The following is a 19,738-nucleotide window of genomic DNA, read 5'->3' on the forward strand; positions in this document are numbered from 1 at the left end:
TCTCACCCAGAAAGGTTAAATCAGGCTTGCTGTGGGCTATCTGCTGTGAAATAGGAAGTGACATTTTCAACAACGAAGCAGCAGCTGTAGCCCAAGGTTGAAGGAACCTCCCAGGAAGGTGTGAGAGGCTATGAAAACTCTCACTCATTGCCACCCTAGCAATGGTATAACATGCAAGGAAGGTGATTCTTTTAATCCTACCACAAATAATAATTTGGAGATGTCAATTATGAATTGAGGCAGATGGAATGTATTCCAAAATTATATTAGAGTTCAACTGAGGTAAAAATGCTAGCACTTTCTTATATTACATTATGTGTCCAAAAGCTTCATAAATTCCTATGTAATACATAGTTCCCATCTAAAAAGTTAATAAAACATTTTATATGAGTTATGGCTCTCTGTGAGGAATGAACATGACAAATGTTTCACTTAAAATGCAATTCTCCAAATATAATTTTGAAAAGCAAAGTCTGTTCAGTTTGGCTGCTATGTAGGCTGGGTGGTGGGTGCCATTTTAAATACTGCATGATTTATACAGGTGGTAATATTCTATATATTTATCCCACAGAACTATGGGATTACTCTTCCTGTCTTTTAAAACACATTATTTGCTAATAAGGCAAGAATAGGTGGTTCTTTCCTGTAAATGAAAAAGTTATTGTAGAGACTGTAGGATTACGTTGTTGGGATTTTTGAAGTCTTTGAAGCTTTTTGTTAAAGTCTGGGACATGGTCAAAGGTCATGTGGCTTTCGGTGCCCAAAAGAGGAGGAAAAGACAGCACTTTTGAGAGAACCTACAGTATTAAAAAATGTGTAATTCCTTTCTAGATTACATTGCGAACTGAAGATGGCAAAAGGAGATACTGGTGTGCGCTGCTTCCAGGGCTTACTAATTCTAGGAAATGTTGTCATAGGGGTAAGTAACTTAATGGTGGCCTCTTTAAAAATGTACCATTGTCTAGGTCAGTGTTTCTCAACCTTGGCAACTTTAAGACGTGTGGACTCTCAGAATTCCCCAGTTGAAGTCCACACATCTTAAAGTTGACAAGATTGAAGAACACTGGTCTAGGTTCATACATGATTAAGTCATGATTTTGAAAATAATAGCTGTGTAAACTACAATTGGTTGCAGTCATATATCATGCTAAGCCCCAAATCATGGTTTAGAAACTGCAGAGATCTGGTTTATACAACAAGCTAAATCCAGACCAACAAATCATATTTTGGTTAGTTGAATGCATGAATCCAGTCATTCCCTTGTAGTTTAACAATTTGTTGTCAGTGTGACAGGGTTTGCAAAGGTGGCAGTGGGTACAGAAACACACGAGAGTGGATGCTTTTTATGCTTTTTAATATATACAATTATTTACAATAGGGCTAAACAACACAGTCCTGGCATCAGATTTCCCTCTCAGCGACTTTCCTCCTCTGTTTCCTGCTTCCTCCCCTTCCTCTCTGTCTCCCTCTGATAAAAAGAGATTAGTGCTGGCTTGAGGAAACATTACTTTCCATTCAAAGGAGTCCAGAACTGAAGCAAACACCTGGAAAAGTTAAGCTGAAAGAATGGAAACTATACAAGATATCTGTAATGCTTCCAGTCACAAATCTGTATAAGTACAATTTGATCTGGAGTATCCTTTTTATGAAAGAAGCGTGAGATTCAAACAGGGTATTCCATTTAGGCTCAGATTTTTGCCTTAAAAACTAATGCAAAATCTTGAGAATGTTCTGGAATGACCATCATGTGTGTCTCTCTGTTTCAGTGTTGTGGCCTTGCACTCATGGCTGAATGTATATTCTTCGTGTCAGATCAACACTCACTATATCCATTGCTAGAAGCTACAGACAATGATGATATCTTTGGTGCTGCCTGGATTGGGATCTTCACTGGTTTCTGTTTCTTTTGTCTATCTGTTCTTGGTATTGTTGGTGTCATAAAGTCAAGCAGGACAATGCTGTTAGTGGTAAGTTTGGTGGCAACTAGGGGTATTCGTGATCTTATGAACCAAAAGTCTACCTACTAGCTGTATATGTTAGTATATTCTTGGTGTTTTGTTTTGTTTTTGCACAGAGGGATTTCTTAAACAGTAATAATACCATGAGAGATAGTAATGAATAGGTTGTCAAGGAAATACTGTGTTTTGCAAAGTTTCAGAGATTGAAATCATTATGTGTGTTGGCACTTCTTGAACAAATAAAAATTAATGACAGTTTTAGTTTGTTAGAAGTAGAAACTATTTTTCGGTTAAAGGTATCTTTGCATAGTTTGCTGTCAATCACTGTGACATGAATAAAAAAGAAAAATGATTTATTCTAAGTTTCAAGTTTTGCCATTTTAAGACAAGGATGTTATTGAACGGATTGTATCCACATTTCTTGAGAAATAAAATCTTTCCGTTCAGTACAATTAAAAGTTAACAAAGTTTTTGACTGGCTTCAGGTATATTTATGCAACTAGGTAGGGCAAGAGAAAAGTTATTATAATCTGAACTGCATTTTTAAAAATCCATTCAATCATGTCTGATTCTCAGAGGGTGCATGGACAAGTCCCTGCAGTTTTCTTGGCAAGGTTTTTCAGAAGTGGTTTGCCATTGGCTCCTTCCTAGGGCTAAGAGAAAGTGACTGGCCCAAGGTCACCCAGCTGGCTTTGTGCCTAAGGTGGGACTAGAACTCATAATCTCCTGGTTTCTAGCCTGATTCCTTAATCACTACACCAAACTGGCTCTCTAGAACTGCATAGCTACATAATTTGTGCAATAGTCCTGACCTAGTAGCTGGAGGCTGTCATTGTCTGGACAGATAGAAACAGTTTCAGACTCAATCCAAGAAAGATGGAGCAGCTGTTAATTCAGAACCCAATGGATTCTAGGACTCTACCATCTTTAATCCTCACACTTGATGGCGAGGGGTTCCTCTTGGAATCACAGCTCCTGGTAGGTGAGTCCATGGCCAGGAGGTCTTTGCCCAGTTTCAGCTGAAGCATCATTTATGGTCTTATCTGGAACAGGATGAGAACCTAAATTACTGTAATTCCTTCTATATGAACTTGTAGTTGAAGACTATCCAGAAACTTCAGCTGGTCCAAAATGCAACAGCCCACATGCTTCATGCCCAGTTTTGATACTGCATGTTTCACTACTTCTGCAAGAGTTGCATTGGATATGTTATCCAATGCAGTTCCAAGTACTGATCACCCAATATGGTTTTTGGCCTGGGTATCTAAAAACCATCTTTTCCAGATAAATTCTGCAAACCCATCCTGAATGGTGAAAAAAATACCTGCAAGGGTGCCTATCTACTATGGTCATGACAGGAGGAACCTTATGGTGGACATTGTCTATATAGAGCTCCCTCCTATGGAACATCCTGCCTGCCAAGACAAGGATGACCCCCACCCCCTTATGCCCTTCCAGAAAGTTGTCAATATCTGGCTCTTCCAGAAGACTTTTGGGGATTGATTGTGGACCCATCAGTTTCAGAATTAGTATTATATTATTTTGTATTATTATCATATTATATATATTGCCTAGAGGCCAAATGAACTGAGGAAGTTTATATATGTAGGAATGTATGGATGGATGTATAAATAAATAAGCAACTTTACTATACAATTTACTATACAATTTACAACTTTCCTATGCAATTTTAAGAAACAGAGAAATTCATTTCTAGCATGACATTATTCTCAGAATATAAACTATATTCAGACAGATATAAAGGATGCACAAATCATAAAACATGTATGCCAATATTTACCAGGAACTTTGTGTTAAAGAAAAGGGTTTATCTAAGTGCTAAACTATATATGTGTTTTTTCTCTCATTTATTCAAAAACTCTGATGAGTCAGTGGAGAAATTTATGAGATGAGAGAAAAGCATGAATTTGTGAGACAAAAAAAATAAATAAAAACTTGCGATAGAAAGAAAGTAGTGATGGAAATCCTGGACTAACAATTCCAAAAGATTCCAAACGTAGAAGGATTTAATCCTACACACTGTGATAAACATGGCAAATTATTCTGAAATGGATGAAGGTCAAACTGGAAACTACCAGGAGAGCCTGTAGACTCTTCCTTGGAAAACCACTCTTTCACAAACAGCAGGACTTAGAAATCCCCCAACAGCATCTGAAGTAAGCTCCAAATACACATACTGTAGGCTGTTCTTAGTTTTGACATTCACACTATGAGAGAAACTACAGCCTAGCAGAATTCTCCACTTATTGCCCAAAGAACACAGGGAAAAACAGTCTGACATCCTGAGATTAGCTGTGAAGTCATTATTATGGGAGTCCTTATCTACCTTTTCCCCCAAGATTCCTTAGAAATAAATATACGTAGTGACAGGGCCATTGGCTCTGAAATGGACTCAAATGTTAATGTAACAGTAATTTCAGAAGGAACCTATCAACTTCATAAGTTGAAGTCTGCTGGCATTGTTTAAAGCAGCTTTAGAGCCAGGACAATTTACTGCAGATACATTATACAAAAGTAAATGATTCTGTTTTGAGAGGTATGTGATTTTAAAAACCAAAAGCTAATAACCTCTGTAGTGTAGGTGTCTAGATACGTGCCTTGTAGAAGGACCTTGATTTGAGACATTGGATACTGTTTAATTCTGAAATGAATCATTATATATTGAGTGTGTGTGTGTGTGTTTCAAATAGTCCTAATTCTATTCCATATTATTTGGTTTTATAGATGGGGAAAAAAGAGCTTTTTATTTAGGCAGAACAGCTAAAGCTCTAGGAATAGACAAGCCCATATAATATAAGCAAAAACTTAATTGATGTTTGATTATGTGCCATCAAGTCATTGTCAACTCTTAGAGACTAATATATTTAACATTTAGCCATATGAAATCAGAAAAACTATTTTTATGCTTTTCAATTAAGAGAAGAAGTAGGAAGATAATAGATTTTTCAATATTTAAAGAATGATATGTATTTACTTCATTTAAAATCAAGAGAATATCTTACATATTACATAAAACTTTTATTTTAAGAATCACAGGATGGTGGGATAATGACTTGGAATTTCAACATGTTGAATCTTACTGGAATCTTTAATGCAGAATGCCTTTTAAACCTTAGTAAGTTAGCAAGAACTGACCTCGGAAATTATTAATAGTTAGCTTTACACTCCAGTAAAATTGTACTACATAAACTGTAACCTTTCTAGGGTATGTTAAGCAGAGCACTGCATAATGCCATTCGTATGGCAATACCCAATTAGTTTTTAAGTTCAGTCAAAAGATTTTGAACAAATTGGGAAAATCAGCAGACCTTGGCATGAACCCTGCTGTTGCTTTTATGTCCATTTTTCTTTAAGCATAGAAATTTATGTGTTATAAGGCTGATTTTCACTGGTAGCAGCAAGGTTTGTTACTTCAAAACATCATAAAACTGATGTATTTAAAATGGTTTTAAAAGTATGGAAAATAGCTTTATTCCAAATTATTAACACTTCAGTAAAGAGCTTTGAAGGACCATATAACTTAAGATATTTATCTATTTACTTATGGTCACCCAGCCGACTTTCATGCTTGAGGCAGAACTAGAATTCTCAATCTTCTAGTTTCTAGCCCATTGCCTTAACTACTATTAACCATTATTCAAATTTGGATGCCATTTTTTCAGTATATTAACAAAGCTATTCCTAAGATTATCTTTGTCTGCACAAATGTCATTCTGGGGTGAAATATTTACACAGATCCTTCACATTTCTTTAAGGTTACATATGTAAGAAAACTAAGTTTATTTCCATTTTTTATTTCCTTCCCTTTATTGTATTTTTTCCCTTCTCCTAAGGTATGACTTTTTGCTTGTTAAAGTAAACAAAACTTTAATTTTGTTTGTTCAACAAAATGCAATTTCAAAAGATGTTACACTTTGAATGGTCAAGCTAATCATGTTTATTGTTCATAAGTAAGTTACTCCAAGAACTAATGGTGGAAAGAAACTGGCATTGTAATTTCCAGAATGTGAAGAAAATCAAAGTTAGAACTCAGTGCATGAGAGCCTTCAGAACTTTACAAAATGCAATGAATAGATTAGACAGATCATTGTGCTGGCCAGGTTTAAATAGTCATAACATGTTCACATGAATTTTGCAGGTCAAACTGACCTACATAATGCAAAAGGCGGTTTTCACAATATACTTGCCAGCTAAACTCCGGAATAGGATATTACCTGCATAACAGACAGCATCATTTGGTGGATAGCGTAATTATAGAATGCTACACTTTGTAAGTGGGTATCATTTTTTTATAGACAGATTAATTAATTGATTTTTATGTTTTGGAGCTCCTGAATAACTTACGATAGGTAAAGCTTTTCATTTTACAGCTATGGCTTGAAGTAGTTGCAGATCAAGCATGATTTTGAACACATTATTTCCAGCTGATACTATTGGCGAAGGAGAATATGCTGTGCAGATAGCTCAAATTGTTACTCATTTATGACTGCATTGTCAAGAACCTGGTTCAAGCTGAGAACTCTCACATGGGCACACTGAATTTATAAAGCAGTCAGCACATAGTAAGGACTAATTGTGGCAGAAAGGAGATAAAGTAACATGTGAAGGTCATATTGTTATTCCAACTACTGCTTTTCTTTGGACACCGCTCTGTTAATTAGCTTGGCTGCTGTTTTATTGTTTTTAACCAAAGACATGCTATAGTTAAGCATCCAGCTGGACTGGTTTTCTCTTATGTTGAATTCCTGTGAATATACTCTCAGTGGAGCAGATTAATGCCAACTAGAAGCTGTGGCTGGTAGCTTCCTGCATTGTTAAGTAGAGTGATTAAATGGAAGCGCATAATTCTTTTCACTGCCTATAAGCTTTTGGGCCATTTCAGTTTAGGAAAAAAAGGTTTATAAAAGTCTGTCAATCCAATACCACCTAGCCCATACACTAAGGTCAGTTGGCAAGCCCTGCTCTTGGTCTCACTAGAGGGCTGGTTCACAACATGGTAGTAGGAATAGAAAATTCTCAATAATAGTGCCCCATTTATGGAACTCGCTCCCAGGAAAAATGTAGCTGGTTCCCATACTGTGTTGTTTTAAAAAGGTAATTGCAGGATGCTATTTCAGAATAGGGCTGTTCCAAATTATTATAGTCTTGTTGTTTTATTCCTACTTTGTTTCCATCATTTTTTAAAATTGCATATTGTGATCACTGTTTTTGTATTCTCCTCTGGATGGCTTCTTCAGCAGAAGTCATTAAAAGTAAAATATACGAACAAACAGTTTAGCTGAAAGTTGCTTGAGAAACCATTCTTGCTTTTTTCTCAAGCTTTTAATTCTGGAAAACCAAAGGATGAAGGAGAAAGGAATAGAAGGAATGACAGATTTCTGGTTTTGTTAGATTCAAGTATATGGAATGTTCTTTGTGACAAGTGTTTTGTTTGTGTTTAGTACATCATCCTGATGATCATTGTCTTTGCCTTTGAAGTGGCCTCTAGTATCACAGCAACAGTGCATCGGGATTTCGTAAGTATTCTGTCAGTGATGTGTCTGTTCTCTCAGATGTTCTCAATTTAATGCAGAGGTTAAAAGAAAAGGGATTCATTTCAGCAAACGTGTTGAAGGTCTGAATAACAATAAAGATGATAACAGTGTGTTCATAAGGTATGAACAAGTTCTTAATTCATTCTTATAATACAGGGGAAAAGAAATCTTCCTACCCACATCTGTGGACTCAGTAGGGGGATTTATTTGCTTGTTGACTAGAGTCACTTCATTAGCAAACACATTTGGGTAGTGTATTAATTTTTTAAAAAAATAAAGCCTAACCAGGTATGAATTCCTTATGTTTACCCAGTGAAGTAGTCTATCAAAATTTGGGTTTTGTGGGTTGAGTATATATTAGTGTTATTTAAATTAGTTAGCATGTACTACTGGAAGAAAATATTTAATTGTAACTAATTTTAAACTCTAAGATGTTTGTGCTAGATGTGACTTCTAGCTTTCTGGAATATTCTTCAGATAGGAACGAACCTCATATTTCTCCATCTCATTTCCACTTAGCTTACTCTTGAACTTTTCATGAAGCAAATGTTGGAAAAATACCAGAATCCAGACCCAGTCAACAATGATGACAAATGGAAGAGTGAAGGTATTACCAGGACATGGAATCGTCTCATGTTGCAGGTAATAGTACTATATTACCCTAGGACTGCATTCTTCACTCTCATTTAAGAATATTTTTCTAAATATTCCAGAAATATATAGTGCTCTCATAACAATGAATGTGTTTCTCTGGATGACAAGTATATTGTATCTACATATTAATGAAATGCAAAAAGCTTTGGCTTAAAATTTTTGCTGATATTTTTGTCAAATGCTAAGAAGCGTTTTAAGTAAATCTTTATGTTTGCTATTGTTCATAACCCTTTATTATACTCTTTGAGGCTGAGGACTGTCATCTCAACTTTTTCCAATGAGCAGTCTCATTGGAAAACTTTCCAGGTAGTAAGCCGGTTAAGCCAGAGTTTCTTTGAAATGTTTCTTTCCTATGACCTGCACATCTGGCCTGTGCTGTCTCTTCTCACACAAACTGAACTTCGCTCCTACCCGCTTCCTTCAGTCCCTCGGACTTCCATGCTAACAATGTCACAGTCTGAGGACTGTCATCTCAACTTTTTCCAATGAGCAGAGTCCCAAACAACTATACAAAGCCATTTAATTTAACTTCTCCATGGCTATTCCTTCATACATTAAAACTCAATGCTGTTGCTTGACATCTAAACCCTTTATAGATATAAATGAAAAAAAAAAAAGTAGTTCTGTATACAGAGGTGCATAACATGAAGCCTCAGGACCACATGACTCTAAAAGCCTCTGGGGAGCCCCAGAGACCTCAAAAAGTTGTAGTAAAAAAGATTAAAAGTATAACATGCCTGCTATATTTAGTTTTAATTAAGTGTAAATCTAATATGAAATAAAAATTAGTATTGGCACCACCTTCCAGTTTGGGAGTGAGGCTCCCAGAAAACCACTCTCGGGCTAAATGTGGATTTTGGTTGTACCTCTCTCAGAAGTGTGAAAATGACTGTGACGTTAGCATGGAAGTCCGAGGGACTGAGGGAAGCAGGTAGGAGCGAAGTTCAGTTTGTGTGAGAAGAGACAGCACGTGCCAGATGTGCAGGTCATAGGAAAGAAACATTTCAAAGAAACTCTGGCTTAACCAGCTTACTACCTGGAAAGTTACTCTTACAGTTTTCAAGGTTGTGTTTTTACTCTGACTAGCATTTAAGATGCCTTTCTGAAATCTGTGTGGTTTTTGCTTCTTGAGTTTGACAGCTATGTAGACCATAAAAGAAAGGGACTGCAACTATAGTCCTATCACACATTACTCAAATTGAGCTGAAGGTCCATTTACAAGGGAATACACATAGGATTAGAAATGGCTTGGAGTACACCACTACTTAAGATTTCTGATGAATTTGAACCTTCACTTGTCTTTTTGCTTAGAGCTTTGGAGACTAGCAAACACCCTCTTCAGGCATTCAAATACTGTAAGCCTGGCCAGTGGATAAAAAATTACATTCTGACTCTATCCTCAACCTTCCTTGGTTCACAGAGAAGCTCTGAAGGGGAACCATAACTACATTTGGTAGAATGTGGCTACAGAGCACACAGAATAAAGAGTCCTGACCTCAGGGAGTACTGACAAACACAGTTACAGTTCTTCAAGGACTATGTATATAAATTTGGATTTCTTTTCTTCTACGCAGTTGCACAGTTTATAAACACATGCAGTTTGTCGATATATGAGATCTATTCTGAATAGCTGGCATAATCTATCAATTTATTGTCTTTACCTTAAGCAACATTTTCATGTGAATTTTACTGAAAGTAATGGGATTATACAGAGTTGGTTCAAAACTTGGGGAGTTTTTGAATACTATAAATACTTTCTTCCCATATGACTCTGTACTGTATCATAATATCTGGTAAATTCCCTATCTGAGGAAATCTGAATGTAAATAGTCCCATGTTGTGCTCTTTGTACTCCATCCAGTTCTGTTACATTCCAACAATTTTCTAGTGTTTTTACAATGTGGAACAAGAGTGATGCCAGTTCATTGGGTGTAAATCTTTTTCATATTTTTGGAAGAAAAGTAAATTAACTGCAATTTCTCTCATTTTTTAAGAATGACAAGTGCAGTGCCTATTTATTGTAACCCAACAAATACATTTTCCCTTTCTAAATCCAGAATAAATGCTGTGGTGTGAATGGCCCAACAGACTGGCAAACATATACCTCCATTTTTCGGACAGTGAACAATGATGCAGATTTTCCCTGGCCACGACAGTGCTGTGTTATGGATCTCCTAGGAAAGGCAATCAACTTGGATGGCTGCAAATTAGGGGTGTCTGGCTATTACCATGACACAGTAAGAATTTCCTCTTATTTTTGTTCTGCAGTAATCAAAACACTCATTGATATTTGTCTTCTCTGAAATCTTAGTGGGTGCTAAATGCTAGTAATATTTTCCCAGTGTTGATAGGTTGAAGTGCTCCCCTTCTCCTCTTGTTCTCTTTTTTTACGCCCCTCTCCCCATTAAGTAGCATACCACAGAGGACCAGCCCTACCATAAGGTAAAATGAAGCAGCTGTGTTAAGCAGCAGATTAGGGCAGCTGCCAACCAAAACAAGTCAACCTGCAACATTCTGTCTTCCCAATCCATCACCAAGAGCAGCAGCTTCATTGGAACTAAGGCATGCAACTCTCCAGAGTGGCCTACTACAGCTAGCTACCCTACAGCAATTATTCTAAGGGAATCCTCAGAAGCATTCAGAGATGGCTGTTGCAGCCATCATACTGTGTGTCACTCTGAGGATACCAGTCATCTGTCAACTGGAGGGAAAGTAGTGGCTCCACTGCTTCTGCAGAAGGAGTGTGGAGAAGGAAGTGGGAATGAAAATAGACCAGAGGATAGATTTTCTGAGGCTGCTACTGCTTATAAAACTTAATGACTTAATCTTGATTCTACAATAATTATACAAATTCAATAGGCTGAAATATCATTGATGGATATAATGTTGTTTCTTCATCATTCTGCTAGATATACTGGCCTAACCTAGGATGTCATCTGTTTTAAGTGTAAGATGAATGGAGTACTGTGGTCACCGTGAACACTAACACATTAATTATGGCATAACTTTAATAGACTTGAACCCATTATTGTACAGCTGATTGGTTCACCTTGTCAGTGCTTTAAAATAGGATTCCTCCATTTCAATCTTGATAATCACATCAGTGGTCTCAGTGGCTTTTGACCCTAGCTGTACAGCGGTTTGAGTGTGAATTTGTTGTGAAAAGATGGGTGCTGAAAATCTAATCAACCTTTAGATAATCTACCTTCATTATTGTTCAGTCCCTTGATATTTGGACTGGTGAAGTTAAGGATATTTTATTTCCAAGGAAAGCTCCTCAACTTCCAACCAGGAATAGATAGTGTTATTTTTTTCTCTGTTTTTACTTGAGGATTTTGTTTTTACTGATTTACAAATATTTGTATATTTCTTATTCTCATGATTTCCAAATGTTGATTCTTTTTGGCTCATCACATATCAGTTTTCAAATTTGACTTGTATAAAAATTCTGTGTAAGAATTCATAAACATTTTTGTACAAATTTTAATCTAATATGCACACTTTTGTATAGAGTTTATTAAGGTGTACATAGTTTGGAAACAGTTTCCCTTAAAACATATGTTTACCTTCCCCTAATATATACATTTTTGTGCACATATTTATGGGTTGTAAGCCATATTGCACAATTCTGGAATCAGTATTGATGTGTAAATTTATTCCAGTTTCAGATGGGTCAGGCAGGTACAAATTGGACAATTCACATTAAATCTGGACTTTTTATTAATTTTATACCTATCCTTGTTTTGAATTAAGGCTTAGAATGTACTGAGCAACTTTATTTTATTTTTATTTTATTTATTTTCTATCCTGCCTTTATTATTTTTATAAATAACTCAAGGTGGTGAACATACCTAATACTCCTTCCTTCTCCTATTTTCCCCACAACAGCAACCCTGTGAGGTGAGTTGGGCTGAGAGAGAGTGACTGGCCCAAGGTCACCCAGCTGGCTTTCATGCCTCAGGAGTGACTAGAACTCTCAGTCTCCTGTTTTCTAGCCCAGCACCTTAACCACTAGACCAAACCGGCTCTATCTATTTATCTCTTTGCCTGCAGCTGATCCTCTCCCTCTTATTGTCTGGTTCCTCAGGGCTGCTATGAAACTATTGTTGGCCCCATGAACAGACATGCCTGGGGTGTTGCCTGGTTTGGCTTTGCCATTCTGTGCTGGACTGTAAGTATCTAACAGAACTTCATTTGTTCAGCAGTGTTGGGCTTCAGGGTTTAGTGGTCTAGACAAGAGATTTCCTGATGTTTCGCTGGCAACTGTGGCTGGCATCTTCAGAGGCAAAGTGGTCTGCTACACAGTCCACAGGGAACTGAGCAGGGACTGAATGAACTTCATTTATTCAACAGTGGTCATGATGGAGGCGTACTATCATTCAGTGGAAACACCAAAATTGTTCCCTTTGTGTCTGCAGCTCTTCCAGCTTAGATAATTTATACCACAGCTGGTTTATGAGTCCCTTCCGCTCCTACCCTATTTTCACATATCTTTAACTTCTTGCTGTGATGTAACAAAAATACATTTTTCTTTCTTTTCTAAATCAGTTTTAGCTTCTGTGGTGGCCCTTTGCTCTGAATCTTTGTATAGCTGCATTTAATTTCTTGAGAACCTCTTAAGGAAGCTTAAACTGCCTAGGGCTAAGTCTTTGTATAATGCTGATTAAATTTAGGTAATAAAACTGTGTGGAAGGTAACATTTTATGTATATGGTGCTGTCTTGCTTATCTAGTTTAGTTTTGTTTAACTATATAGAACCTTCAACTGTATGTATGTATGTATATGTGTGTGTGTGAGTGTGTGTATGTATATATGTGTATGTGTATACATATGGTTAAAATGGTGAAATACAAAAAAGAAGTCTACATTAAATAGTGATTATACAGTGAAAAAACCCTAAATATGTTATAGAAATTAAAATTAACTGTAACAAAACCCAAATTAATAGAAATATCCTCATAATAAATAAAATATTAATAGAGGCTCCAATTCTTCCTTTCATAGATCAAATATTTACCTGATATTAACTTTCATTTCATATTTTAATACCTTATAAAATAGAATTATTTGTTTCTATTCAAGGGTAGCATCTCTTTTAAAAACTCAAATTGCAAGTGTCTCAGAGGCTTCTAAACAGGCCATGTTGTTTAGTTAATACATGTTTTAGTTGTATATATTGCCAAGCGTCTACTGGAGGTAAGTCAAACTCAAAATGCAGTATCTCAAAGTCTTTAAAAGAACCATGAAAAATCAATTGGCTTAAAGTATTAATCCCTTGTTTAGTCCAAGCATTCCAACAGAACACCTTCCCCATACGTCGATTTTTCATGTGATTCAGAATCAAAATCTAACTGCTTACCTACTAATAACCATATATGCCTAGCAGCTTTCAGAGCAGGAAACAAAGATCTCAGTTAATGTACCTCGACCCTAAAACTTACTAAGATTTTAAAGGTATCACACACTTGCTTTCCAAATAGGCCCAAAGAGGAAAATAATTGTAATAAATCTTATTCCAAAACAATATAGAAGTCGTTAAAATAAAGCCCCCAATGATACAGTTGAAAATCTGGTAGGTTATAGCTGCCATCCTTGTAAAGCAGCTGCGATTTAGCCAGAGATATTCTCAGGGCTTTAGCCTACTGTAAAAATTCCCTAATTAACTTATCTATCTGTGTATAACACCTAATAGAAATTAAGATGCTCCTACTAACAGGGGCCCATCTTTCTGGCACATAGGAGAGAAACTTTCCTGCATTGCTCATAGGCTATGGAATGCATTACCTTGGGAATTGAATCTGGACCCCACGTTCCTTAATTAGAAAAGTTCCAAGTGTTCAACTCTTACATAACTTTGATGTGCATTTTAGTGTTAATTTTAAGTGGTGTCTTTAACCTTTTATTTTTTGTTCTTTTATTTTTACCTTTTGTTATCCATTCTGTATGGAAAGGCTTGGTGCTATTCATAAATGACTTTTTTTCCCCCATTCCTAATGAAAACAGCATATATACAGTATTAATACCTTTCCTCCTTATCCCTTTTTGTTGCATTAAATTTTCTTTGTAAATGACTTCCATCAGAGACGCACCTGCTTATATCACTCAGTCGAAAGTTGCCTGGGTTTTAGCAAATCATTTAGAAAGATTACAGCTTAATTCAGGGAAAATTAGTCTCCAGTGTTTTGGGATTAAACTCACAGACTTAAAGTTGTGAGCCAGCTGAGGTCGGATAAGCCTTTTATAACTGGGAAAACTTGTTTGTAATATATGACTTGTTTGTGCCGTCCTTCTTGGACACTTGCAATGGCTACCTGTGTTTGCAGAGTCCCTTAACCAGTATAACAAGCCTCAGTTTCAATATGAAATAACCTTTAAGAAGGCAATAAAAAGCATGTGAATAAATGCAGGAAGACTGGTTATCAGCAAATGAGAAGCATGTGGACAAACGTGATAGGAACACAACACCTAAATAATAGGCATGGTAAAATATTTAGGATGTTCAAATGGTGTTGAGTTTGGATGTGGGATAGCCAGGCTGAACAGGAATCTGAATCCCAAAGTTCAACAAGAACTTCAGGCAAGCTGGATAGTCCCTCTCTCATCTTAACTAATAATTGAGCAGAACAATTGAGAATGGGAAGGGACAGAGAAGATTTTTTTCTTATTTTCCCAAACTTTGTTCCAGAATACTGGTGTTACTCAAAACTGGATCCAGAATCCTCTTTCCCAGCCTCTCCCTTTCACAATGTGCCTGAATGTGTGGGATTAGTTATGATGCCCATCTTGGGCTATCACAAATGATCAGGTCAGGCTTTTAATAAGAATGTGTGTTCTCCACCAAGCACAGGACCTTTAAAAGACTCTGAAAGCCCAGGGCAGAATCTGGACACCAACAACCCTGTTTTTTTTCTTACTTTTCTTGCATATGACATCAATGTAATGTTTTTCTCATTGTTTTCTGCCCATTGAGGTCAATAGTTAAGTAATCAGGACAATGTGGGGAATCCTGAAATACTGAAATAATCCTTGCTTTTATATTTAAATGGATTTGTTTTTCTGCCTTGATTAAAATATTAGTTTATATATTCCAACCAATAAACCAGTGTTTTCCAAATTTGGCAACTTTAAGATGTGTGGACTTCAACTCCCAGAATTCCCCAGAATTTCTGCTGACATAAATGCATGCTGACTGAGGAATTCTGGGAGCTGAAGTCCACACATCTTAAAGTTGCCAAGTTTGAAAAACACTGAGCTAATTCCTAGTAAGGAAAAGCCCTCCCCTGTGTGTGGGGATTAGACTAATTACCTTCCCTACCAATTTTGAAAAAGATCTTGCTCTAGCAGCCCCTTGGGCAGAGAAGAAGAGAAAAGGGCATACCCCTGGCCACTTTGAGCTTGGCTTGGCTTTGTCCACAGCTGGGTTCAGGCACACCCAATGTTGGCATGTAGCCCATAGAATATCTGTAAAGGAATGTGGCTATCAACAGGAAGCTTCTCACCTCTACCCTAGACATTGCCACGGTCATGCACAGACATTCAGGGCCATGAAAATAAGATTGTTCTAAATTCCTGGGCACTCTGAATATTTGGTTTTGTGCGTATTTTTTGACAGTGACTTTAATGCAAGCCTTTCTGAGATGTTTGCCATAACTTCTATCATTGTTGCTTTATCTGCACAGTTTTTCATAAAAAGAGGAAGCTTGGGAATCTCAGTGAATCTTGTTTATTGGCAGAGGTTTTCATGGTTTTGTTGTCAGTCATGGTGCTTATTAAATCTATGCATTTGTATTTCTGCATGGTAATAAAACAACCTTGGGGTTTTGAGTTGAACACAGTACATGCTTAGCTCATAGAGTTAGTTGTCCCACACCTAATTATGCTGCTTGTACAAATTAACTTCAGGCTGTTCTTCTGGTCAGTGGAGTTTTAAAGTGGAAAACCTAAATGTGCTGCGTAAAAAAGATGTTGCAATAATGCTCGTTGAATTTTTTTTTTTTACAGACATGGGTCCTCCTTTGTACAATGTTCTACTGGAGCAGAATTGAATATTAAAGACACAATGGCCTAGCAATCTGTTCTTCCTGACTTTTTCCATCAATTTATATAGATAGTACATATCTATATAATTTCTCCCTGTGGAAGTTCTCAAGATGTCCCATTAATCCTTGCTTCTCTTCTCTCACTGCCTTAATTTCAACCACTGTAGCTATAGTACTCACAAGGTAGGATACTGGATTCACAGTCTGATCTCTTCTGTAACAATCAAGGCCATGCTCAGATGTAGCAATATAGGAGTAAATGGAGTAAATGGTGTGGTTTTTTCCTTGATAGTTCCTTCATTAGTTCCTTGATTAGATACATAGAGTTAACCCACATTTGCACACCATTCAAAAGAGACAATAAAAAAGCTAAGAAGGAAACAAAAAGACCAGAACATATCATCTCCAGCAGCCAACACCCAGATAAGATGGGATTAACACCAGACAAACAATCAAGCAGAAAACAATACCCTAATCAAGGAATTACCAAGGAGAAAACCTCTCCCCCACCAACACTGGCAGGGCAGCTACTGTATATAAACAGGGAGCAAATCCCACACTCACTAGCACTGATGATGTTACCTAGTTGTGTAATAAAATGTCTGCAAGCAAACAGCCAAGCTCAGAGAGCACCAAGGACTCCACAGTTCAACCCTGAGCTACATATATTCTCTTCTATTGGAAATGAATGTTTTGAAAAAATAAAAATTGAATTAGTTCTTTGGAATGATTATCTAGGTTATTGGCAGTATTTTTTGGCTACCTCTGATTACTGGTATACACATACAATCCTCAATTCACCAATCTTTGATATGATTCATAAGTTATTTACAAGAGAACAATTTTTTAAAGGAACCAAATGTTGTAGTAATGGGAAAAACTGTACTTGAAAATACATTAAATGCAAGAGTTACCCTAACATGTTCTTTGGATCTTGAATTAAGTATCCTTTGTTAGAATCCACTATGAGATCATGTTCAATACTTTAATATGAGTGACTAAGACACAGATGGCCAACTAATTATGCAAGCAATCTTTTGTTAACACATACATCAAACTGTAAGCTTTTTTTGTGATGGTGTATGCCTCGTACAGAGAATTTTAAGATGCAAATGATTTTCTGTGAAATGTAAGCTCCAAAAAGAAACCCCTTTTCTGTATATTTTGTTCCTGTTCAAATCTTTATTAATAAACTGTTTTTTTTAAATAAAATAAAGATGGTTAAGATGAATAGAATTTTGTGTCAGATGTAACCCAAGTATATTAATTGTACATTATACTGACTGCACTCAGAGTTTCCTAAAGCTGAAGAACTGGAATGAATGAGTTGTTTTTTTTTAAGCTAGTGGGAAACTTCAGAGCTATTGAGTCAAATCTGAGTCTTCATTTTTTTTTGACAGTAAAGATAATGTACTTTCATAAGGGATTTTCTAACAGCAGGATCTGGACACTGAAGTGTAATTTTGGCATCAGTGTATCAACATTAAAGCACTTTTAGCTATAATTTCACAAAATAACATTTCAATTTGTGAATGGAATATAATAGCTTTAAGCCTTTAATTTTGCTTTCCAATGACCCAGATGAAGATTTTGCTGAGGGATATAGTCCACAAAAACTATTTTCCACATGTACTTTCTTCCACAGTGCAAATGTGATGAAGTGGGTGAGGTTTAGCGCACAAGGTCATATGCTGCCGTCAAATTGCCCTGACATGCTGAAAGGGAAACTTCTATGATATATGAAAGAGATTATTGATTTTTCCTGGATTTACCACAATATTGATTATTCAGAGGCTCACCCCAGACAACAGCCAGAAAATACAGAGAAAATGTGTTAATTTTCAGTAAAACACCCAAAATTAATTTCCTTTGTGTTAACTGTTGCTTCTCAAATCTCCCACCTTTACATGAACAGTAGCTGTTTTCTCAAGGCTATTCCATATTTCTGCAGTGGTTAAATAGGCAGCATAGCTGTTGAGTAAGTAGCTAAGTATTCCATATAGCTGGGTGTTGTTATTAATGACCTGGAGAGTTACTACTTACCATCTTGCTCTGGTGAGAAACAAATTCCCTTGGATGCAGAACATATCATCAGTACTTCCACTTTTTAAGAAGTATTCCGCCTAGAACAATTTAGGGGAGAGCAATGAAAAAGAGCAGGGGTTGGGAAAAACAAATTCCTTTGAGGAGAGACTGAGAGTCATGGGTATATTTAGCCTCTAAAAGACAAAATAAGGTGAATATTTGGAAGAGAATCTATTTTTCAAATACCTAAGGGGATTTTGATTTGATTTGATTTGATTTGACAGTGAAACCAGTAACCAATGGAATGTAGTAGTCTATTCATCACTGGATGTGTTCAAGTAGAGGCTGGACAGCCATTTATAAGGGATGCTTTAATTTGTATTGCTGCACTAATTGGAGTCTATGGCTTAAACAGCTTCCCCCTTTGAAATATTGTAGTGACTGCATTTTTCCAAAGAAAGTGTTGAGAATCAGTTAGTACTGTATATACACGCAGATAAGCCACAAATTGTATGTTCCAAAATACACACCAAAAATGTTCAGCTTATCTGCGGATGAGCTTATCCACAGGTATATACAGTAATACTTTCTAAAGTGCCCATATATACTCACCGATAAGCCCATCCACAGATAAGCCGATCCCTGAATTTTTAAACAAAATATCATGAAAAATGCACCACTTTCAGTTAGGTTGATTGTGCAAATTAAAACACATGAAAATTTTGAGAGTCGGTTTATCCACGGGTGCACATTTTTCCTGGTATTTTGCTTTACAGTTCAAGGGTAGGCTTATCTGTGCATTGGCTTATCCGTGAGTATATATAGTATTTATTAAAAAAAAACTTTAACGGACTCTTAAAAATAACCGAATAATGAGAACATAGCAAAATTCTGCCCAAAAATATTTTCAGGATTTCCTCTCTCCATCTGAAGTCCTTACTTCATTTCCACCAACTTTGGTACTTAGAGCTGTAATAATACAGAGTGAATTAAAAAGAGTGGCTGATATAGTAAAGGGAAGAAGAATACCAGATGAGCAAAAAATTGTCCTTGTTCACAGTATCCTTGGTGCCAGCATTTTCTTAGCGATACTGCTGAAGCACACTACTACATCCCTATCCATGAGTTCTATAACGGCTTCTAGACCATTGTGGGGGGGAAAACAGTTTTTGTCCAGTGATCACCTTGGCCATAGGTATTTTCATATGCTTTTGGTACAAATTCTGAATATTCCACCACAAGGCTGGGGTGGGTGGGAATATGGTCTTGAATTTGTTACCACAAAAATGTTGCTAAGGATACTAAATTCTTTCTCAATTCCACATGTAGTTGTTTTCCTGTAAAACCTGTGTAGTCTCTTGCTGACTTATTTTTCTATAATACCTTTGTCAACCCTATAAGGTAAACCAGACTAAGAAGCCAATGCTACATAGGTCAGGACAACTTTTATTGTAACAGATATGGTAACAGAACCTTCTGTTGAAGTCTGAATGTGCTTCCCCCTCCC

The 19,738-nt window shown here is 36.6% G+C and overlaps 1 protein-coding gene across 1 annotated transcript; it reads left to right on the forward strand.

The window, feature by feature from the left end:
- Window positions 1–850: 850 nt before the first annotated feature.
- On the forward strand, window positions 851–16,219 carry UPK1B (uroplakin 1B). The gene is made up of 7 exons (XM_063304442.1): window positions 851–919; window positions 1,767–1,967; window positions 7,421–7,495; window positions 8,033–8,155; window positions 10,225–10,404; window positions 12,255–12,338; window positions 16,169–16,219. Exons 1-7 carry the CDS (start codon window positions 851–853, stop codon window positions 16,217–16,219), a joined length of 783 nt encoding a protein of 260 aa, XP_063160512.1.
- The last annotated feature ends 3,519 nt before the right edge of the window (window positions 16,220–19,738 follow it).

Source organism: Candoia aspera, chromosome 5 (genome assembly GCF_035149785.1).
Source record: "Candoia aspera isolate rCanAsp1 chromosome 5, rCanAsp1.hap2, whole genome shotgun sequence".
NCBI classification, from domain to species: Eukaryota; Metazoa; Chordata; class Lepidosauria; order Squamata; family Boidae; genus Candoia; species Candoia aspera.

Coding starts and splice junctions, on each gene's coding strand:
- UPK1B (XM_063304442.1), top strand. CDS start 851: ATGGCAAAAGGAGATACTGGTGTGCGCTGCTTCCAGGGCTTACTAATT. Junction 920..1,766: donor TAGGAAATGTTGTCATAGGG/GTAAGTAACTTA, acceptor TCTCTGTTTCAG/TGTTGTGGCCTTGCACTCAT. Junction 10,405..12,254: donor CTGGCTATTACCATGACACA/GTAAGAATTTCC, acceptor CTGGTTCCTCAG/GGCTGCTATGAAACTATTGT.